The sequence below is a fragment of the Lepisosteus platostomus genome, chromosome 8 (genome assembly GCF_059453375.1).
Source record: "Lepisosteus platostomus isolate fLepPlt1 chromosome 8, fLepPlt1.hap1, whole genome shotgun sequence".
Taxonomy (NCBI): domain Eukaryota; kingdom Metazoa; phylum Chordata; class Actinopteri; order Semionotiformes; family Lepisosteidae; genus Lepisosteus; species Lepisosteus platostomus.
In genome coordinates this window covers 29297093-29318814 of record NC_142618.1, presented here as the reverse complement: position 1 = coordinate 29318814, position 21722 = coordinate 29297093, and the positions used below count along the sequence as shown (strand labels likewise).

General features: G+C 36.3%; 1 protein-coding gene across 3 annotated transcripts in view; it reads left to right on the top strand.

The window, feature by feature from the left end:
• The first annotated feature begins 19175 nt into the window (after positions 1-19175).
• The window catches only part of LOC148657172 (dynein regulatory complex subunit 11), a 36992-nt gene continuing 34445 nt past the window's right edge, over positions 19176-21722 (top strand). For all 3 annotated transcript variants that reach the window (XM_088643067.1, XM_088643066.1, XM_088643065.1), the window contains exons 1-2: positions 19176-19378; positions 20356-20683. In XM_088643067.1, the coding sequence (XP_088499193.1) occupies positions 19368-19378; positions 20356-20683 (339 nt within the window). In that variant the 5' untranslated portion in view covers positions 19176-19367. The remainder of the gene's footprint in view (positions 19379-20355; positions 20684-21722) is intronic.

The window sequence follows — 21722 nt, the reverse complement described above, 5'->3', positions numbered from 1 at the left end:
TGCAAGACCAGATGCACTCCAAATATGCATGTCCATCCAAATGCTTACCCATCTTAAGCCATATACAGACACCGACATGCACACTCACACCAGGGCTAATTTTCCAAGAAGCCAAGCCTGCTTGTATGTCTCTGTGGGAAGAGACCAGAGCACCCTGAGAAAAAACATGCAAACACACAGACAACATACAAACTCCACTCAGACAGCACCCCAGTTCCAGAATTGAACCCAGGACCCAAGTGATATGAGGCAGTAATGTTATCCACTGCACCACCACGCCAACATCTCTATGTGTTTTGTAGCATAAATTAGAATTTGACTGAATTACTGCAAAAGCATTTGTAGCCATAAAATGAACTCTTTTGAAATAAATAATGCGCAGCATTTTACTATAAAAAATAAATGCTGTTATATTTAAAAAACTCAGTTGTTAAGAAGTTTCAAAGCTCTACAGTCCCAGACATAAATCCCATTAAATTAATAAGCAAAGTTGGGCTTTCTTTTCTCCAATTACTTGTTTGGAGAATAAATGTTATGTGATAGCTTGTAGTACACATCTCTTGATTTCTGTAGACTTTCTAAAGCAAATACATGTAGTTGGACGTATACTGTATATCTTATACGTATTTACTGTCTGCAATCAATGGAGCTACAGGCAGCTAGGTATAAGTATACTGCACAACGTTTTCTTGATGCAATTATGAGAGCAGACCATCACTGCTTGTCATTTTCCTATACACTAAGTGATCTTATTACTCCATCAACGCCTTTAATTTAAGAAGAAGAGACAAAATAGACTAAATAAATTAGAAAAAGGTTAAAACAGTCATTGTACTGTATGTTACAGTACTTACAGATTGAGGTGCCCCAAATGTTGTAAAAATGATAAAAGTATAGCAAGGCAGAGGTGAAATAAAGGATAAGATAAGAAACCACTAAGGAAAAGAGTTAGCTTTGTAAATGATCTATCACTGTGATCAAAGACCAAGAATTAAACTAGCCACCTTTTGCTTAAATACTGTATATGGCATGTTTAGTAGTGTTTACCTGTCATAGAGGTAGGCTCCATTAGGGAAAACATATACAGTATGCCCTACATCCACAAGCTCTTCTTCACCCTGTCACATGCCAGAGTTACTCACATAACTCAGCAGCAGGATAAAACAAATATTCCAGAGTGTACACTTATTCCATTGCATTCATTCAAGTTACAGAGAGGTTCGCTGTGGGGAAGCTAGTACAACAGCAAATAAACCAGACCACCAACTGAATGCACACAGGTCAAGCACAAAATGAAGTGTAATCAACAGGCCAGACTGCTGAGCTGAAAGCTTTACCCTAGGGATTGTGTAATCCTTTAATGAGTCTATCAAGCTCACCTTGATACACTCATCACTATCCCCATCTCAACAGAATGAAAGAGCCTAAAAGAGAAGCACGGAACTCACAATCCAGACAATGTGTTCTGGTCTAAACCAGAATAACACAGTGATTGAAGGACTTTAATTGGGTTATTCTTTCATCAAGGGCCACAATCATCTATTGAGCACCTGTTTCACCTACCACAGTACAAAGCAGCAGTTTCTCTTTTTTTCACTTGAGGAAAGAAAGTACCGTATTGTTTTAAATACAGTTTTCTGTTGGATTAAACAAAGAAGGCCATAGTATTTTAACAAACAAAATAGATTTTGTTTATACGTACAGTATACAGTATGTTTTCAATTGAGCTATTAAAGAAACTGTGGACCTATACATTATCCAATGAAACAATCCAATTAAACCATTAACCACAATTAATCCATCTGTTATCAGAAAACTACTGTTCATGGGGAGAGTTGTAAAAGGCCAGAACCTGTCCTGGATGCACAGGGTGTAAGGCAGGAGGAAGAGCACAAACCTATCCCACCTGGACATGATGCAAGTCCAGTTCATTGCTGATTCACAAAGAAAAGGCCAATTTATGATAGACAGTGATACCTATCGTGCATGTCTTTTGGAGCTGGTAGGAAACTGGTGTGACTGGAGAAAACCCACAAACATACAGGGAAGAACTTGAAAACTTGAAACTTGCCCAGTAGCCTAATGACTTATAGCCATGCTACCATAGTACCCTCATCCAGTCAGTCACCAGGCAACATCTGACTGCCAATGAAATTTCAAAAGTGGTTGGCAGAGCACCAGCTGGTAACAGGGAGGCCTGGGATTTGGACAGGGATCATTCAGTTTACCATGCAAAGCAGCTGCTGCCTCTGAAGTACCTGCAGGCTTGGTGTGACCTCAGTTAGGAATGGGCTGGTCCTCCAGTCTGCATTAAACTTTCTGTAAGATGCTGTGGAACTTGTGCTTGAGTCTGTCAAAATGATGAATAACACAATGGGTGGATGTTTCAGAGGACCTTCATTTTTCTCACTAGAACAAGAGTCATTTGTGTGAGCCAAGACATTAGGACAAAAAGTACAATTTGGTGGGCATAAATTGGAAAATACAAAACAATTCTTCCCTTAAACTCAATTATCTTCATAAGAACTAATACAAGATGCCTTTCTGCCTCAACTGACTGATGTCGCATCTTTCTGCTCCATAATTACAGTTTTATTTTTTGTAAATTTGTAGAAAATTCAATATTTAAATGAACATGCAATATAGACTCTTGGTGTGCTTGTGTGTTAAATTGAAATGACCCAAAAAAGGTTATGTCTGAAGTCTGAGTTGAATGAGAATTACAAAAAAATGTTCCTATATTGCAACTGCTGAGATTGTAGTTTGCTTTGAGGAAGGTACTGATAATGAATGAAAATGCTAGGTCCACTACTGCACCTTTTGAAAGGTAATTTTCACTGAAGAGGCTTAAGCATTTTCATAGTTGGATGGGTCACCCATAAAATTAGACTCTAAATGAGGTTGCAGGGCTCCATCTATTAAAATATTTTAATCAGACCTTTGCAGAATGGTCCATTCATCTCATGACCACAGAGGATGACAACAGGCTTGCAAATGAATGTGTTTTATGTTTCCTGTCATAGAAAGCACATTTATATAAAAACTGCCCATTCAAAGATTAAAATTATCAGCAATACCCCTAAATATAGAGTGAACAAAATACACCATACACCATTGACACCATTCCCTGGCACTGTTCTGGTTCACATCTTCTCTTTTTTATGCCCCGTACTTAAAGCCTGGCTATTCATGCAGCATACCAGTATGGTTTCCAGTGAATAAAGGGACCCTAGATGCTCTACTCTCAATTCCAGTTTCATATTCCCTTATACTTTCTACACAATCAACTTTTAACCATTAACTAAATAAAACCTGCAGAAACAATATATTTTTCCCTCACATATCAAGTAAGAACTACTGTACATTATCTTTCACAATTGATGCTGACAGACATGTAGCTGGGAAAGATGTTTATTAAAAGCTGTTTCCAATTATCCTAGTTGGGAAAATAGCATCTTATCAATCCAACCATTCATCATCAGACAACTGTGTATTGCTATTAAGCTTTTCCTGGAACATGCAGTATCCTGGGAGCATAGCACAAGGCAAGACTACATTCTGGAGAAAACAATTTGTACATTGTAGTCACCCCAGTAACAGGATCCTGAGGCTGGAATAAAATCTGCAACCTGCAACAACTCTCTAAAACAGAGCTCGATGATAGTGGAACAGTTTGCCATGATACTTTGTTTTCCTATCTGATGTATGAGTAGACTTAACTTATTACGACTCACTGTGAAAAATGCTGCACAGACATTGAAGACTGCTTAACGTGTCGAAGTAAAATCCAGAAAGCAAAGATCATAATATGATAAACAATGAAACTGTTGGTGAAGACAAACTGGATGTCTGGACTACTTAGTTTATTTAGCTTAAGTAACGTGTTTGTATGTGGACTTTATGTAGGAGGTTGTCCTTAAAATGATTTAATGACACCATGACTGCTCAAAAGCAAGTGATCATGTGTGCACACAGAGAAATGTATAGTATCTGATTTTAACCTAATGTATCTGTATTTTTTATTTTTGTTTAGAAATGTACTGTACATTAGACTTGTGTTTTATGTGGTAGTTAGGTTCCTGACATAGTAATATGGCAAATTGAGTACGGTACAGTACATGGAATACAGTAGATCAAATAAAATTTAATAATAATAATATTCAGGAAACACAGCTAATGCATTGCTCTCATCAACAGTCTCCTCTGTGTCTCTAATGCATGAATCAAAAATTAATTCCTGCCATACATACTTGCTAAATTGGTCACTGTCATCCCACCCCCTTCAGTTGTTTAAAATCTGTATTTTTAACTCCAAATCTAGTACTTTTTTTATTTGCCTTTCCCCTTCATATTTGGTTAACGAGCCATATTCAGGGTGATGCCACAAGAAGCTCTGATAAAGCAAGCACTGGAGAGCTAAAGGCTCTGTAACTAGTTCCCTAAGCATAGCTCAGGGGTGTTGTGCCAGATTTGAATTTGTGAAATTTCCTGCAGTACTTGATTTTTCTTTTGTTTTTTGTCACTGACCACCTACAGTATACATGAATTTGTGTGAAATATTTTGCATAAAACATGAGTCTACTCTACTTTTATTTTCTGCTGTCATGTTTTAGCAAAATTACAGGGAAATGGACACGTCAGAAGAGATAATTACAAAGTAATTAGGTGTGTAGATCCATTGTGGGTAGTGCAGCCCTAGGAAGATTTTCCTTCTCCTCTTGATAAAAAAGCCAATGGGGTGCCATTCTTTTTTTGACACAGCTTGGAGTGCAGAAAGAGTTGTTGATACCTTTTTAGTCTCATGCTGACATGCTGCTCAATTCAATACCTAAGGTGTTGTAGTAACAAGGTAAAGTATATTATTACACTTAGAAATAATTGTACATGTACTTGTAATGAAATATTTCTAATGATCTTTATGTTGCCATGACAAAGCAGTTTGGGATCTGTGTAAATATCAGCTACAAGGGAAAACATCTTCCACATCTGGAACTCAGGCAAGGCAATGGTAAAGCTGCGTTCATTCCAAAACTCCCTAAATATACATTACATGATGCAGTTTGGTTTCCCTCAATCTGTTACTCCCTTTCATTCCAGGACAATGGGTTAGAGGTCACTGTCCATCACCCAAAGAATGATCATCCAATGAGGGACCTGCAAGGTGCATACCAGGACCATACCTATAGAACTGATAACATTCTAACCAATCATCAGCTGTGATTTTGTTCCTTAATGTCATGTTTTTTTGTTTAACACACTGGCTTCACTTCCCTTTATAACTATCCCGGCACTCTGACATTCCCAACCACTTTACTGCAAGCAGTCAGAGTCAGTATTCAGCCCAAGATATTGTTAAGCAGAAGAAATCTTGTGTTTTAAATTCAGGAAAAAGCTATAGCCAGCACAAACCAAGTTTCTCCCACCCATCTTATTTGCGGCCAGACCCAATCAGACAACTGCATGCAGACTGTTTTAGAGACAGAAGTTCAGCACAACACTAACTTCCATGGAGCTGTTCTCTGCAACATGCTTCTATCTCTTTTCTCTGTACCGGAACATTCTATGCACAAAGCAAAAATCTGAAATGTCAGACTATGGACCAGCCCAGCTCTGTGTCAATGGGAAGTTGAAACTCATCAAGAAATGCCAACAGATCTTTGAGTATTACTTCTTTATTCATAGTATAATTCTCCAAATTTGAACTATTATTCCAAAAATGTTTGATACTTTAGTTCACAATGGTAAATGCATATTTACTTGTATGTGATAATATAAAATGTGATTTTACTGTGTGAAACGGATAAATCATACAGTAGACCATAACACGGAGTTATTAACTCTTATCTTGGCAATCCCAGAGATAAGGATCAACCTTTCGTAATGCAGCAAATTGACTCACCAATATATTCTGTTACTCATGAACAAGTAATAGGTTTATTCCATGCTGAAAAGAGAAGAAAGAAAACACAATGTTTCGGCTGTGGAGCCTTCTTAGGGTGTTAGAGTATACTATTCTTCTTCGGGTGTGGATGTATACTATTACTCTACTTGGTTTGTTATGCATGTTTTGATGTTGTATCTGTAGGGATGCAAGGAGTCACATCACCGTCCAGTGAAGGTTTGAGATTAGTTTAATTGTAACAAAAACGGCCATTTCTGGAGAACACTGAAGGAAACACAAAACATGTATTCTCACAGTTTTTCACCAAATTGCAACACTGTTACAAACAGTTTTATAGTTTGAGTCCACCATTTTATTGATATGAATGGGGGTTAAAGAATTTATATTCTACTGTAAATATTGTCTAGTGGCTATTCTTGATGATGTTATCCTGTCTTTCAGCTGAAGTTTCGTGTACAGCAGGTGTTTGTTTAAAATTCCCTCAATCCAGATCAGGAGAAATGACCCCAGGCCAGAGTCAAATTTCTACAGATCAATAAAGCATATGTAGTGATTTAGAATTCTTCTGTGACACTATAAATTATGCATGATTGATTCCTAACAGTCATCAGCACTCTCACAGTTTACTGTTCCTATTTCTAATTGTCACAGAAAATTAAAAACCCACACATCATGACAGGTGAGCACGGAGATTGAGTTCTAGAGTCTAACCTAGCCATAAAAATCCACATATGATGGAATTAGGCTTTTGTACAATATATCACATGTTTTGGTGCTTGTTATGCTCTTCACAAAAAATAGACCTAATCTATACCATAAGAAAGGTACTCATGCTATGACATAGCCAGCCTTTCATAACTAGTCAGAAACAGTGTACAGTAGTAGGGAAACAAATAGGGGTTAATTCCACACTGAAAAGTAAAAAGAAAGGAAATTTTGGAAAAAAAAGAAAAAAATGTATTTTTCTTCTTTCCTTTACATGTTCAGCACAGAATTAACCACAGCTTGTAACTTCTGTGACAGTCTGGCACGGGTTTGGAGGAATTACTGTAAGTCACTTCACAGGATGATAATAAGACCTGAGTTTTAATGCTAAGAAAATTCACAAATCAGGGCCCGTGTAGGAATCCAAAAAAATCTACAGACTGCTTAGGATTTCAACAAGTCCTCCACAGTTCATCCACAAGTCAAGCAAAGCAAGAAATAAGGAGAAGGTATAGACACTACCTAATAAACAGTTTACCCTGCACACAGTGCTATAGTGCTACAGTGCTACACAGGTCTGCTGCCCTCAAGCACATACCCCAGTCCTAACACTACTTAAAGCCACTCCCACACCTGTTAAACATCACCAAACAGCAAAAGAACTAATTGATTTACACAAAGCAATTACCTAATTAAAAGTCACCAACAATCAAGTAACTAATTGTGTCAATTGTCAAAAAACTACTTTGCCTTTTCCCACTTTACAGCTCGCACCTTAACATAGCTTTTCAATCTAACCTCCTCAAGACATGTCCCTGTTGTTTTATTCACAAATTGTTTCAATGCCACTGTCTCTTTGTGTCCACAATGACATCTGGGTCTGCTACAAAAATCCCTCTGCCTGATACTTGCAGATACTGGTGGACTTGCACCTGTCCTTAATTCTACTGTAGTATTTCAGAATAAATATGTCAGGAAGATAAAGTAGAAGAGAATGCAAATACTGTATAAATGTTCTGGGATATATTTAGGATAAAAGAGTAAAAATGGTTTATGATGACATGACAGAATAAAATATTTTCAGTTTCAGTTCTCCACTGTGGCAGGCAGCTTGTGAAATAATTACTTACACAAAATATACAGTGTCCAAATCCAGTAACTGAGATTTTCTGTAACAGTTATGCAATTCTAATAGCTACTCTTAAGCTGTTATGACTTGATCAAGTTGAACCTAGCTTATTATCCTGAAAAAAAAAACCTGTCAAACTGACATTTTGCCTAGCTTCCGTCTCAGAAAACTTCAAGGATATGTCTTAGGGCTCTCACTATTTCTTTGGTCTTCAAAGTAAAGTTAAGCTTATGATTGTAGGCAACAATTTTCATGGTTTCATCAAAACTCTGACCATACTGTATGCAGTATATATTTAAACTAAGTGCTCCATACAGATAATAAAAACTGTATCAACCCTTAATATATCTTAGTATATTGCAAGGGTGACACCTAGTGCTATATTAAATTATTACTTCTCTTTTGTATGTCCTTTTTGGGGACTATTTGCTTTTAATGACAGTCAACACAGACCTGGCAAATTATTATTATTTAGAAATTTAATAGTGTCTTAAAAAGAATGAAGGGCTCAGGAATCAACAGACAACATGCATCTATTCATTTCCAATGATTTGGTGTCTTAATTTTTAACAATAATATTTTTTGCAACTGTTCTAAAACTTTTTCTTCTACAGATTTAACAATAATAAAATAAGAAGGAAATATTAGATCAATTAAGTATTTTCAAATAAAGAAATTTTAAATGTCCAAGTCGACATCCACACATAGTTCTCCGTATGTAAAAAGCATCATTCAACCCTTAATAAACCTCAGAAATACTACACTTTCTAAAACAAATACATGTCTTCTGCCTTTGAGAACACTGTTAAGGTATCAGAAGAGTGAAATGGAATGTAGGGGTAGGTATTTCAGCAGATTGTATACATTTATTTCAATCTGAACCTAAATCACACTTAAAGCTCAGTTTCCAGTTATGAACCAAATATTTAGTTGTAGCACTTCATTTGCCTCTGTCTTATTTTCAATGTAATGTGAGCCCATTATTTAAAACTATCTAATTTGCTGTTGGCAGGTGGGTTGTTTTTTTATTTACAGTAAGTGTCAAGTGTTGAAGTGGTTTGGTTCAGCAAATGAGTAAGTAATTAAGATCTCAGGTTGAGAGAAATTAAGAGGCCCATCTGGTCCTTGAGAATCAACAGTAATACTATTGTTATGCAGTTTTCATTGTGATTAATGTATTTTTTACTCAAGTAAGAATTTAATTATTGAAATACCAAAAATGTCTTCTAATTTATGAGGAATGCACTGAAACTTTTCACAAAAAAATAATTTAGGCAAATCTAGGAATACATGTAGATTTTATGTAATTGTTCTGTTGGTATTAGCATTTTCCTACATAAATAGATATTATAAATATTCCCCTTGATGAATTCAGAAAAAAATAGTTTTGCCTGCCAATTCAAATAAGACCTGTATTTACACAGGAAATAATTGCATTTTACAGGTATTTGAAGCTCAAATGTACTGATTTAATGCTTCCAGTTTTTGGAAAACATTCATAAATACTAGATAATATACTACATAATACAACATTCTATTTTTCAATTTTATTTTGAAAAAAATGACTACTCCTGGTACTTGTTTGTAGGTACTATGTATATTTTCAAAACGCTGTACCCATATTCACTGCAGTAAAACTTTTCAAATAAAAACTTCATGAAAGCTGATGTGCTGCTAAAAACATTAAGGAGGACAAGGAAGAGCTGCAATTTATTTATCATGCTAGACATTCATGACGGTAATTCTGTCAAACCTACACCGTGCCACCCTGGCACAGTGGTTAGCATTGGTGCATTTGTGCATTGCAGCACTGGGCCCTGGGTTAAATTTCCAGTTTTCTATCTATGTATAGTTTGGTATGTTCTCTCTGTATTTGCATATGTTAGATCTGGGTACTCTGGTTTCCTCCACAGTCCTAAAACATACTGGCAGGCTAGTTGGCTTCTGTGAAAAATTGGCCCTGGTATGAATGTGTGTGTTTGTCTGTGTGTGACCTGCAATGTACAAGTGTCCCATTCTTAATGGATCCCACCTTATGCCCATTGCTTGCACAGTTAAACGCCAGTGTCTCTTGTGACACTGTACTGGATAAGTTGTTTAGAAAATGCATGGATGTTCTATGTTGCCTAATTAGACAAGAATAAACACATCAAATTTCAATTCAGATGAGATATTAAATCAAGTGGGTTATAAATGAACCCATGGCACTGAACAGAGGTTTGTGATGTAGTAGAAAAGCTACCATCTTGGCTCACAACCCAGCCTCAGAAGATTGACTCATTTTTTAGCCAAGTCTGCCTGTTAAATGGAATAACCTACAGAATGAGACAGAGCAGGTTTAAATGAATAATAAACACTCGGACAAAGTGAAATTCCACATAAGGGAAAGGAGCTATTGGGAATGGCTATAGGTGGAATGGGCTACTCCCCTGGGTTCGTTAGGAGGCTTATAAGACCTCTGTTGTAAGGAAAAGGGTTTGAGTTGTTACCTAGGCTCCCATCCAGAAGAAGTAAGGGCTAGCTCTTGCTAGTAATAGATTGGGCTGGCTTACATTGGGCAAGCTAGGGAGATTTGAGAAAGGCTGTACTGAGGGGCATCACGGGTTCTGTACAGGCGGGCTTTATGGTACTTCAATTGCCAAGCCCAGTGGAGACGAAATGCTCTACCAAGGAACAATGTTGGGCAGCTTAACCAGGGCTGACTAGATTAGTATCTGGAGAAGTGGGACATTGCTTGGCAAGAAAGTGTCATATCTTCACCCCACAGCTGAGATAGAGGGAGAAGCCTAAATGGCATAAACTGCATCATGAGGACTAAAATCTGCAGATGGGTGGCCTCAGAGAGAGAGACAGAAAGTGGCAAACTAGCTGCTGCTGCTGCTGTGTCAGGCATACAAGTGTTGGCAGTACAGAAGCATCCAACCCCGACCAAACAGAATCAGCCAGGAAAACATCTGGTGAAAGTGAAGTGAGTTGAAGTGATTATTGAAGTGCAGATTGAGAATTGGATGAAGAATACTCCAGTGCCTGGTGATTATTGAAAACATCTAGTCAGTGTTGTGAATAGAGCCCATAGAAATGTAGTTAAGAATGAAGAGGACAATGCAGTGTACCTGTACCAAAAACCCATACCAAAGTGACAGAAAAAAATTAAAAATGTTAAAAAAAGAAAAACTGAAGATGCTCTAAACATCACCAATTCATCTGTGAAGCATGGTCTGAAATGGATGGCATGACTGCCTCTGGAGCTGGCACACTAAGCTTTGTAATAATGTACAATAAGGATGGCTGCAGCAGAATCAATTCTTAGGTTTACAGAATATGTTTGTCATTCAACATTAAGTAGGCAGCATAATAATGACCAAAAAATATAGCTAATGCAACTCTGAGTTTACCAAGAAAATAAAATGATAGTCTGGACAATCTCCAAGTACAATTTAAGTCCAATTGAGCATGCATTTAACATGTTAAAGACAAAAAATGTACACTAAAAGAATAGACAACAACTCAAAGTGACTGCAGCAACACATATGAAAATGATTATATTAAAGAATATGGTGATCTCATTAATTTGCGTCTGTCATGCAACTACTGTATTACCTGAAATGGCCATATAACCAAAAACTGACATTATGCTCAGGAATTTCCTTAAAAGTAATGTGGCCTATAGTTGTGGTCAGTTGTAGTCACTTGGTTGAAGTAATTCAAATAATTGAGGTCTTCTAATCTAATCTTATCTAAAAACTGATCAAGTCTAATTTTGAGTTCTTTATTCTCTGGCACTGCTCTGGCGCAACAGTAGAGTCAAACTTGTGAAAAGAAATATTTATTAACAAAAACAACTGCATGATAATGACCCAAAACTAACATAAAGTTAAATAAATACTAAATAAAAACATACAAAAACAAAAACACGCATACCAGTTATACTAGAAATAAAAGTATTTTCAGAGGCCTGTTTTACAGACCAAGAAGTCCAGAATACTAGTTCTGTAAACAGAAATCCTTCTAAGCTTGACAGGCCAACAAGACAAATAAGACCTGTGTTTAAAAAAAAAAAATTATACAACCCAGCACTAAATCTCCCTTTCTACAATATGAAAATTAAAAATGACACCAGCTTAGAGGAAGAGTGGTGATGATATTTCCCCCCCACTCTGTATCTCCTGTTTCTCTCTCTATTCCCCACTCTTGCCTCTTTGCCTCATTTTCTGTCATTTCATGCTGTACTTCTGATTGCTGAATTTTTATCTGTTATTATTATTAACAAGAGCAATCCACCAGAAAACCCCTTTGATCATCTGTGTTATACTGCCTGTAAACTCACCTAGAGCTAAGCAAACCTCTTACATGAAATTAACATTATTAACACATATAGAAATGAGAGAAAGTGCAAACCACATATAATATATACTATTGTATTCATACAGATATAATATAAAAGTATATATACATTTTTTATATTTGATAATCAGTGTTGGGGTACATTTGGGTAGGCTAATAAATGTACTGAACAGTTGCTATTAAATCTGGTAACTGGAAAATCTGGAAATACAAACATTGAGCTTAAGCATTACAGTATATCAAGAAGAACATTCTACCACAGCAATGATTTAATAAAGAGAATTATTTTATATAACACTTTTAAAAGTAAATTCGCAAAAGACTTTACAGTAAAAAAAAAGAGGTTATCATGGGAGATTAAGGTTTTTCTTACATAGATTGGGATCATCATGGCCATCAGTAAAAAAATTAAAATTAATGAATGGGTCTTTATTTTACAAATTTGCAGCAAATAAAAGTTACTTTTAGCTCCACAAGATGTTTAATTGAGATGCTCTATTTCAGATCTGTTTACTGTTTATGAACTATTTTAGTGAAGTATGTTCATAATACAGACCAAAATGCATAGTGTATGGAGAAAAAAAAGTCATTATGTTATGTACTGTAACAGTGTATTTGTATTATAATTATGACAATTGAATTTTTTACGGTTTCAACAAATATGATTATTGTCCTGTACTTCTGAAAATGTAATTAAAATTCATATTGTCATGATTGTAGTCCCTCCGGCTCGTTCACTTTTTAGTTGATTTTGTGCACCTGCTCCCTGTTCCTGCCTCCCTACAAAAGCCAGATGTTCACTCTGTTCTTGGTTTCCTGAACCACCCGAGTCCGGGATCTGGAGCGCCTGGTTCCGTTCCCCCTTTTTCCCCCCGACCCCTCGCTGGATCCCGCTCCGGTTTTTAACTTTGTCACATCTGTTTACAACCCCTCGCCGGACTCCGCTCCAGCTTTTAACTTTGTTTTGTTCGTTTTGGATTTATCCCCCGGCTCTGGAAATTTGCCTCACCACAGATTTCCCTTTGGATTCCCTTTTGGACTGTTCGCCCTGGACCACCCCCCCCGTTCGTCTACCAGCCCTGTTCCTCATCTCTTACCTGTGTGTGTTCACTCCCTTCCAGATTGTGTCATCTGCATAGGGTCCTGAAAGACGCTTCGAAACACATATTCACAATTTCACAAATATCTATATACAAAGTTCTCTTAAGGTGACAGGAAGTACGGTACACTTAAGATTAAATCAGTATTAAGATTCTGGGATCATGGTTGGGGGTGATTCTCAAAAGCAAAATGCCTGGAGAACAAACTAACACCTCACAATGTGGTGGTATAGCCATCTATACCTTGAGGTTACAAGGCTAAAAGACCAGCTTAACAGGTTGTACCAGAGTGTCCCCATTCCACTTCATTACAAGGCACTTCTTCTCAGTGTTACTGTGCCCTGTACCCAGAAGCAGAAGCTTCCTGCTGTGACAGACCACTGGAGGTACTTTCCAATGACTCAATCAGGGTCATGCCAATCTGCTTAAATCTGATAGGGGCCAGAGTGGAGCCAAAGGTGTGACCCTCCTCTTTTACCTCTACCTCAGCTGGACAGTTGGCTACCATTTCTCCTTATCTGTTTTGATCCCAAGCCCCTAGAACCAGGCCATGATTTGCTGTAACGTTTTATCTCAGGCAAGATAAATTGAAGACTTCCTGATTACACAAGACCTGCAGCCCTTAGAGACAAAGCTATGCTCCAGGGCATTTTAATTACAAATAGGGGGGTCCACCCTATAACGTAAGACATTTTTCAGATGGAATTGAGGGTATTCTGAGATTGTCCACTTCTTGCTCATTGATTACTACTACCCTCATGTACTAAACATGAGAATGTTGTCTCTAAAGTGATCTAGGGCTAAATCTGAGCCCAGCTCAAAGGAGGTTGTACGGTGTGATCACCGTGGTAAATTGCTGACATCCAGTCATAGACATTTATTCAACATCCCTGACTGTACAGCGCCGAGAAAAAGTTTGGAATTTTACTAAGGATTTTCATATATTCTTAAACAAAGTTTTATTTTACTTTACGGTTACTTTACGGTGAGATATGACTTTATATTAAAACACAGACATTAAAAAACACCTGACCCTACACTTGAAGGAGGCTCCACAGTCAAAACATTGTATTTCTTTTCTTCTCTTTTTCAGTATGGAAATAACCTTTACTTGTTCCTTTGCAGACATTTAAAAAAAAATACAAAGAGAGAATATAATTTAGCTCATCTACCTAGTTTGTTTGCTAATAGCTATGCTTCCTTTTTTTTAAGATTTAAAAGTACTTTCTACAGTTTCCTCTTCATTGGGTTTGTGCTTTATTGTTGATTCTGAAGAAGTCGGTTATCAAATATTCATTCAATTTATCAAATAACTGATTGAGGACATCGATTCCTGAATCACATGCAACTATATTCTTCAAAACTAAAGAGTTTCAGTCTTTTTAGTCTATCAGAGTATGACATTACTTAAAGACACATTCTAAGAAGGTATTTGATAACACTTCTCTGGAGTGATTCCAACAGTATATTTTTTGTAATGCTGACTATAAATAGTTTCTTCTAGCTGGGATTTTTTATGTTATCTATCATAAATAAATTGTATTCATGAGCATATTTTGGAGAAACTCAAAAGTGGTGTAACTCATGTAATACATGGGAAACTAAATAAAACTACTTGGTTCAGCAGTCCCTTTTATAGATGTCTGCTCCATTAGCAATTTTCCCATCAAAGGGTATTATGGGTATCTTGAGTGATTGTTAGAAAAGGATTAACAGTCTATGAATAACATCTTTTGCTTACTTAATTACAATTGGTAATACATCATCAGACCCTGGGGATTTTCTTAGCTTAAGTATTTCTAATACCTGTAAAACTTCTGCCTCATCTATGCTAATACGCCTTAATATAGAGCTTTATTTTTGCTCAGCCTGAGGCATATTGTCAGTAACGTCCTTGGTCAAAACCTATGTCAAATATTCATTTAATATGTTTGCCATTTCCCTTTCATCCTCTGAAGGTTTCTCTGAAAAACTTAATCTTTTAAAGTTCTTTTTATTTTTGAATCCTGAAAAATCTTTCTTGTGGCCTTCTTAACATCCCTTTTATATGTGTGTTTTTAATATAATGAAAACCCCATTCTTACTGGACATTGTTTTTTTCAAGTGTTTTTTTTTTTCTTTATATTTTAACTGATTTAATAAACAATTTGGACCACTACTGTGTGGCCTTTCATTTATCTGCTCAGGGGAACTTTTTTTTAACTCTTGCCATCTCTTCTCTACTGATTCTGTATTCATGCTATCCCACTATATTTTTCTTCAAAACAAATTACAGACAATTTTCTATTTAAATATTTTTATTTTATATTTGTTCTGTTTTCTTAGTCTGTCTTGATTGTTTGAAAAGATTAGATCAATGAAAACATTGCTTCTTGTAGTTGCACTGACAAACTAAGTGATAAACCAGAAATTAGGCATGTTAAAACGTAAATTGTGGGACAAAAAAACACCATCTAAAGGAATAAGCAGAAATTAATTCTATGATAAAAAATGTGAAAAAATAAAGTCAGCTGTGTATGTATATAGTTCTTTAAATAAGGAACAAAATTATGAAATTAGACTTTTAAGTTGCAATTAAAAGATAAGTTTGCTGTGGTTCAAAAGCAAGATATGTTGAACTATGCTACTTGTAGAACTGTTCCTTATGTGTTGTTCACATTCCCAGATATACAAAATTGTGTTTACAAAGAAAGGATAAACATCAAAGCCTTTAAAGAACAGTAATTATTGTGTCAGCAGATAACCTTAGATGTTTCATTAACATATCTCTGCAACAGTGGCAATGTGATTTTTTTTCTTCACTCAACTATCACTCATATTTTCATATTTCTTTTAGTCACATTTTCAGAAGCACTGCTTTCTTATTGTAGCTGAAGTTGTCCTTGTTTAAGCATATTGTTTAGCTTGCACAGGAGTACAGGGGGTCAGATACTGTATCTTACAGTTTCTTGTACATTTGTCATGCAGTATTTCCAAATGTCAAGAGTTTTAAACATGGATCAACCGGAGGACAAGGACTAAGTAGGCCTATTCCTTGTCCACCTGAGCACACCTCCTTTGTGTGTTTCCTTGTAGTTCTCTGTCAAAACCTCAGCTGCTGCAGGGTGGTTTGCAATTGTGTTACTGTGACAAGATATATTGAAGCTTCGCAGTCAGTCGAATTATTTTTGAAATTGAAACATGTTGCTAGGTGAAATAACCCAAGATGCCAACTAGTAATGTTACATTCAGCTGAGGTCAAGGGAAGGATATATGTATTTAAAGTGTGAAGTGCTTTTTTTTTATCCACAAGACTGTGAAACATTTTATATGTGTTGTTCTGTTTAGTGTTTACCTCTTAAAAATAGTTTTTGTTGAGGTTTATTGAGTTGCACTACAGTAGGTCATCTGACAGCTTTTCTTTATTAATATAGCTATTTTTTACTTTATTTTGGGAACTAAAGTCAATGAAACGAGTTAATACAGCACAGGCGGAAGCATGGTCAAAGCCAAGCAAAGGTCAAATCAAAAAGACAAAAACAATAATCGATGTCGGGAGCAAGCGAGGGTCAAAACCAAAGGGCCCAACCAAACACAGCGGCACAGAACAAGTGCTTAAGCTGAAGCAAGCTTCAAAACTGAGCAATGATCGAGGAGAGAAACCAGTTTAAATGGCAGGCTAGATAAATAACAAGAAACAGGTGTGGATGATAATAACTGACCAGATGCCAGACATGATCATAAGAAATAATGGAATAATAAAAATTTTCAAGAGAAGCATGTACATGGCTACAATTAATAAATAGAATTTAATATAAAATAAGTTGTATATCTGACAGTCAGAGGCAATACCCTCTGTCACTTGCAGGAAAATGAAATAGTCCATTGTAACCAAGATAAAGAAAATGTGTGTCAAGGTTTCCTAATTATCCCACCCTGACTTTTCCTTAACTTATCCCACTGAATATTTCTGTGGGAATGTGGGACACTATATTTGTAGAAGTTTAGGCCTCATCAGGTTAGTTTGTTTTTATTCAATGTAGGTGTCATGGATGGTGATCCTTAAATGCAGGAACTGCTTTTAAACTTTTAGCTTTTGTACATGATTACACCATCTAGCAATTATAATAGTGCCAAAGATTCCTTTTTCTACTTGCAACATGTTCTTTTTATCTCCCATAATCATCACTGCACCAACGGACCAGGAAGATAGTCTTCCTAATATTCAATTTTATTAGCCTATCAACCTACCCAACACACAAAAAGTAACTTCATAACACAACAATTTCTGTAACTGCCCACCTGACACACAACACCTGAGACAAAATAACCAATAAAGGGACAAACTTTCGCAAACCAGCACAAAAACCCCATTGACCCCAGTTCCCAAAACCTACTGGACCCAAGAAGCAGCTCAGTATCTCCATCCTATAAAACCATCTGCAAATGGTGACCTGAAGTGCCTCCTTCCTCCACAGCAAAGAAACTCTGTGGTTTTAAGCTTCTCAATCCAGGCCATTCTGAAAAAGGTGGTCCCTTATACAATGTGTCCCTCCCTCCTACCCTATTTTCCTCTACTGTCTCTGTAGAATCCTTTCCTAGATGCTGTGGTGAAATCTGCGTTTCCTCCAATACCTTCTGTCTCTGTGTGCTCTGTGATTCCTGATGACTGGGGTTTTTGAAGCCCCCGTGATTCTTTTCTGGGGGGGTGGTAGTGACCATTTGATGTCCTGGGTGTAGGTAGAGCTGGCTGTTTGGGGTTCATTGATCAACTGGCTATATGAGGAAGGCCAGGTCCCTGTTATAGAGCCCGGCTCTCAGTCTGAGGCCCAGTTAGATGTGTCTCACAATCCCATCTGTCACCTCTGAACTGTGTGGTAAACAAGTGTCTGTGCAAAAAGAACCTTTAATCAAAGAGAGCCTGAAGAACAAGGAAAGACAAATGCACCACCTTATGGATACATATTTTACATACTGCCACGTGTCTACATTTTTAGTTGAAATATATGAGAAGAATATTTGTATTTACACGCGACATCATCCCAAACCCATCAAAGACCTTTCTTTTGTGTCACATTTTTTTCACCATTACAAATACATGGGGCAATTGTATTATATGCTGGACATTGGTGGTGGTGGAGGGGAGTCTCCATTACCTGTAAAGCGCTTTGAGTGGAGTGACCAGAAAAGAGCTATTTAAGTGAAGGCAATTATTATTATTATTATTATTATTATTATTATTATTATTATTATTATTATTATTATGTGAAATTCTGTTCGTTTACATGGATTATTTAAATCACGTTTCCTTATTTAAAGCCGCTCATTTGTGCTTCCAGTTAAGCTGTAGATTTTTTTTTCAGCAACTTTCGTGTTAAGTTATACAGTATATGTTATACAGTAGCAACGTATTTCGTAACGAAATACTATACTACAGGGTTATATACCCGGACTTTTAAATCACGTTTCCTTATTTAAAGCCGCTCATTTGTGCTTCCAGTTTAGCTGTAGATTTTTTTTCAGCAACTTTCGTGTTAAGTTATACAGTATATGTTATACAGTAGCAACGTATTTCGTAGCGAAATACTATACTACAGGGTTATATAACCGGACATCTCGCATTAACTCCAATTCGCATCACGAATCCTGACAAGATAGCGAGTTAATTTATTTTAAATGACAAATCTGGCTACTCTAGTTATCTTCTAGAATTCAAAGTAAACAATAAAAATCCATTGCTTCCTAAATGTTGCAAGACTGGGTTGAATAAATTGAAATTGGAAAATTACGTATTGAAAATATGCTAATTTTAAATTAAAACATTCGGTTCATCATACGGCAGCTATAAATTCTAATTATCGTTTCATGTGACTTTTACGATACGATCTGTTTTCGTCTAACCTGCTTGAGTTTATTTTTGCGTGTGTGGTGAGGGGGTTACCTGTGCCTTAAAACCTGATTATGAATTTGGGGCAGGCGCTGCTGGGCATCTTAAGTAGACGGAAGGGCCTCGTTTCCATGGAGCTAAGTAAACATAAACAGACCAGGGCAGAAGCAGCACGTGTATCGAGTTTGGAAAGAAACTGAAGTTTTATTGACTTAGCAAAAGACCTTTCATGTTTGATAAGATTAGATAACAGCGCTGTTATTAAAAGGCATTTTGTCGGCGACAGAAAAACGAGGATAATTTATCTACTCAGTCGCCGTCATGTCTCACAGGTTTGTACGGGCGCCTGGATGTAACCTGGAAAAGCTATACAAGTGACCAGCCAATAATTCATGCAAATGTTTGGATAAACTTGGGTATAAATACAAACCCGAATTGTTGTCCTTATGACATAATACCTTTATTTTCCTTTTTCATCCGCTCCCTCACACTGTTACATTTAATTGCCAGGTTTGGGAAACAAAGCAGCCTTTATGTTGGCTATACATTAAATAATTTATAGTATGATATGCATGCAGAAGAGATTGTAATACAGTGTACGAAATGAAAGTTTCAAAAAGTAATATTAAAGATCAAACGATTAATGGAGTTTTAGATAAAAAAAACGTTTTTTTCTCGCTATTATTATTTTGTTCTCTTAAGAATTGTCATAAACATACATTAACAAGTGACGCTTTAATCGTGTAACGCTTTATTAAGCGTTTTATTAAATAACGTTTAAAAATAGTTTTTGAATGGCTACAAACAACATACTCAATATATTCTAAGATTCTTGTATTCTCTTTCCAAACCATAAATATTTAACTAAATCTTACTTTTTATCTGTTATTTCACCTTCATGCATGATGGTCTACTTGGCTGAAAACTGGACCTCATCTTGCTATATTACACGTGATCTCTGTTGTTTTTCTTTGCTCTTGGCATATTAACACATTGCTTTTACATTCACTTCATATACGTCAGTCAACTGTCTAGAACTATACAACCTACCATATATTTAGTGTTCTTATGATGCGTGCACTGTGGTTATGTGAAACGTTGTATTATCATCTATATATATATATCTTTCATAATATATGTCTAATATATATTCTATACATATTAGATTTCAATTCAGGTTCTTGGGAAATGGAAAATGAACCTGGAAATTCCATATGTCATTGATTTTACAGTATTATCTGTTTCTGTGCTATGTGCCTTCATATGTTAAATATGATTCATTCTATTAGATTGTTGTCTTTTCTTCCAGAACCTACAATAAACTTTGGGCAGATGCCCATGTAGAGCTGTCCAGCCTGCTAACTCAGGAGCTGCCTGCACAGCCTCAAGGCCCCGAGAAGGACAGAGTGGTTTTTTTCCAGCGTGTGGCCACTCTCTACGTTCGGTATATCCAGATCTTCCGGTCACTGGAGGTGGCATATGACCAGGTGGTGCATCCCCAGAAGAGGCGTGTAATTCGGGCAGTGCTGGACGGAGTGATGGGTCGCGTGCTGGAGCTCAAGAACGAGATGGTGGAGAAGGAGTCTTCTGAGTATCACTACATGGATGACATCATCCAGGACCTGAAACTGACGCCGGTGAGCTGGTTCACTGTCACTTCATGTGTGTGTTCACAGGCAGGAAGAGGAAGGGGACACCAGCCCAGGCTTAATTGATTACAAAATACAAAGTACAGAAAAATTATATTTGCTGTTATTAAACTGGGAAAGCCATGTGTCCTTCACGTCATTTTCAATATTGTTGAAAAAGCATTTAAAAATAAAAAAAATACTGCATATACAGTAGGCCTATACAGTATATCAAATAGGAATCACAAAAGCTTTACAACCAACATTCTTACAAAATTCTGTGTAAAACCCTACAATAACATGCAAGTGCATGTTTAAGTTGCCAAAGTCATCGGATTGAACCATGTGTTTTTCTACACATTGTGGGACTTTAAAATTATTTAAAATGCTGGATTTTAGGGTAGGCATAGAGATGGTTCATCATGGAGCAATGCTAAAGTAAAGCTACAGGGGCAGTGTTTCATGAAAACAATTTGAGTAGTGTGGTTTTTGGCTATTTTCTTACTTTTTGTGTTTCACTACTATGTATAGTGTAGTAGTGAGTTTGCACTGACTTTCTTGTAGAAGTTGTAATTTTATTTAAAATTTCAAACAATTTTAGACTCCCATTACATCTCACTAAAAATTTATTATTGTACTTAGTGATCTCACTGGTAATTTTATTTATATTTATTTTTTATTGCTTTTAATTAGGATTCAAACTCCTTACTCCATATAGATGGCAAAAGAATATGAATTAATGTATAAAAAGATACAAAATCTGGTCCAGTTTCATATAATTTATAAAAGATTCTGATATTAAGTAAACATTTGTGTAAACTGTTTTTAAAGGCTGCACTAATAGGGTGATCCAAAGCATCTGAAATGAAGAAAACAAAAATATTCAGAATGAAGCCGCCTTAGGCATTGTGTTTGTAGCCATTCAAGGACTAATTGTTAAAGCTGTTTTCACAGATTATTAACAATAATGTGAATATTAAAAGTACTTTCACAGCATTTGTATATTTATTTTCATACATTTAATATCTTAAACAAAGGTGAAACATTT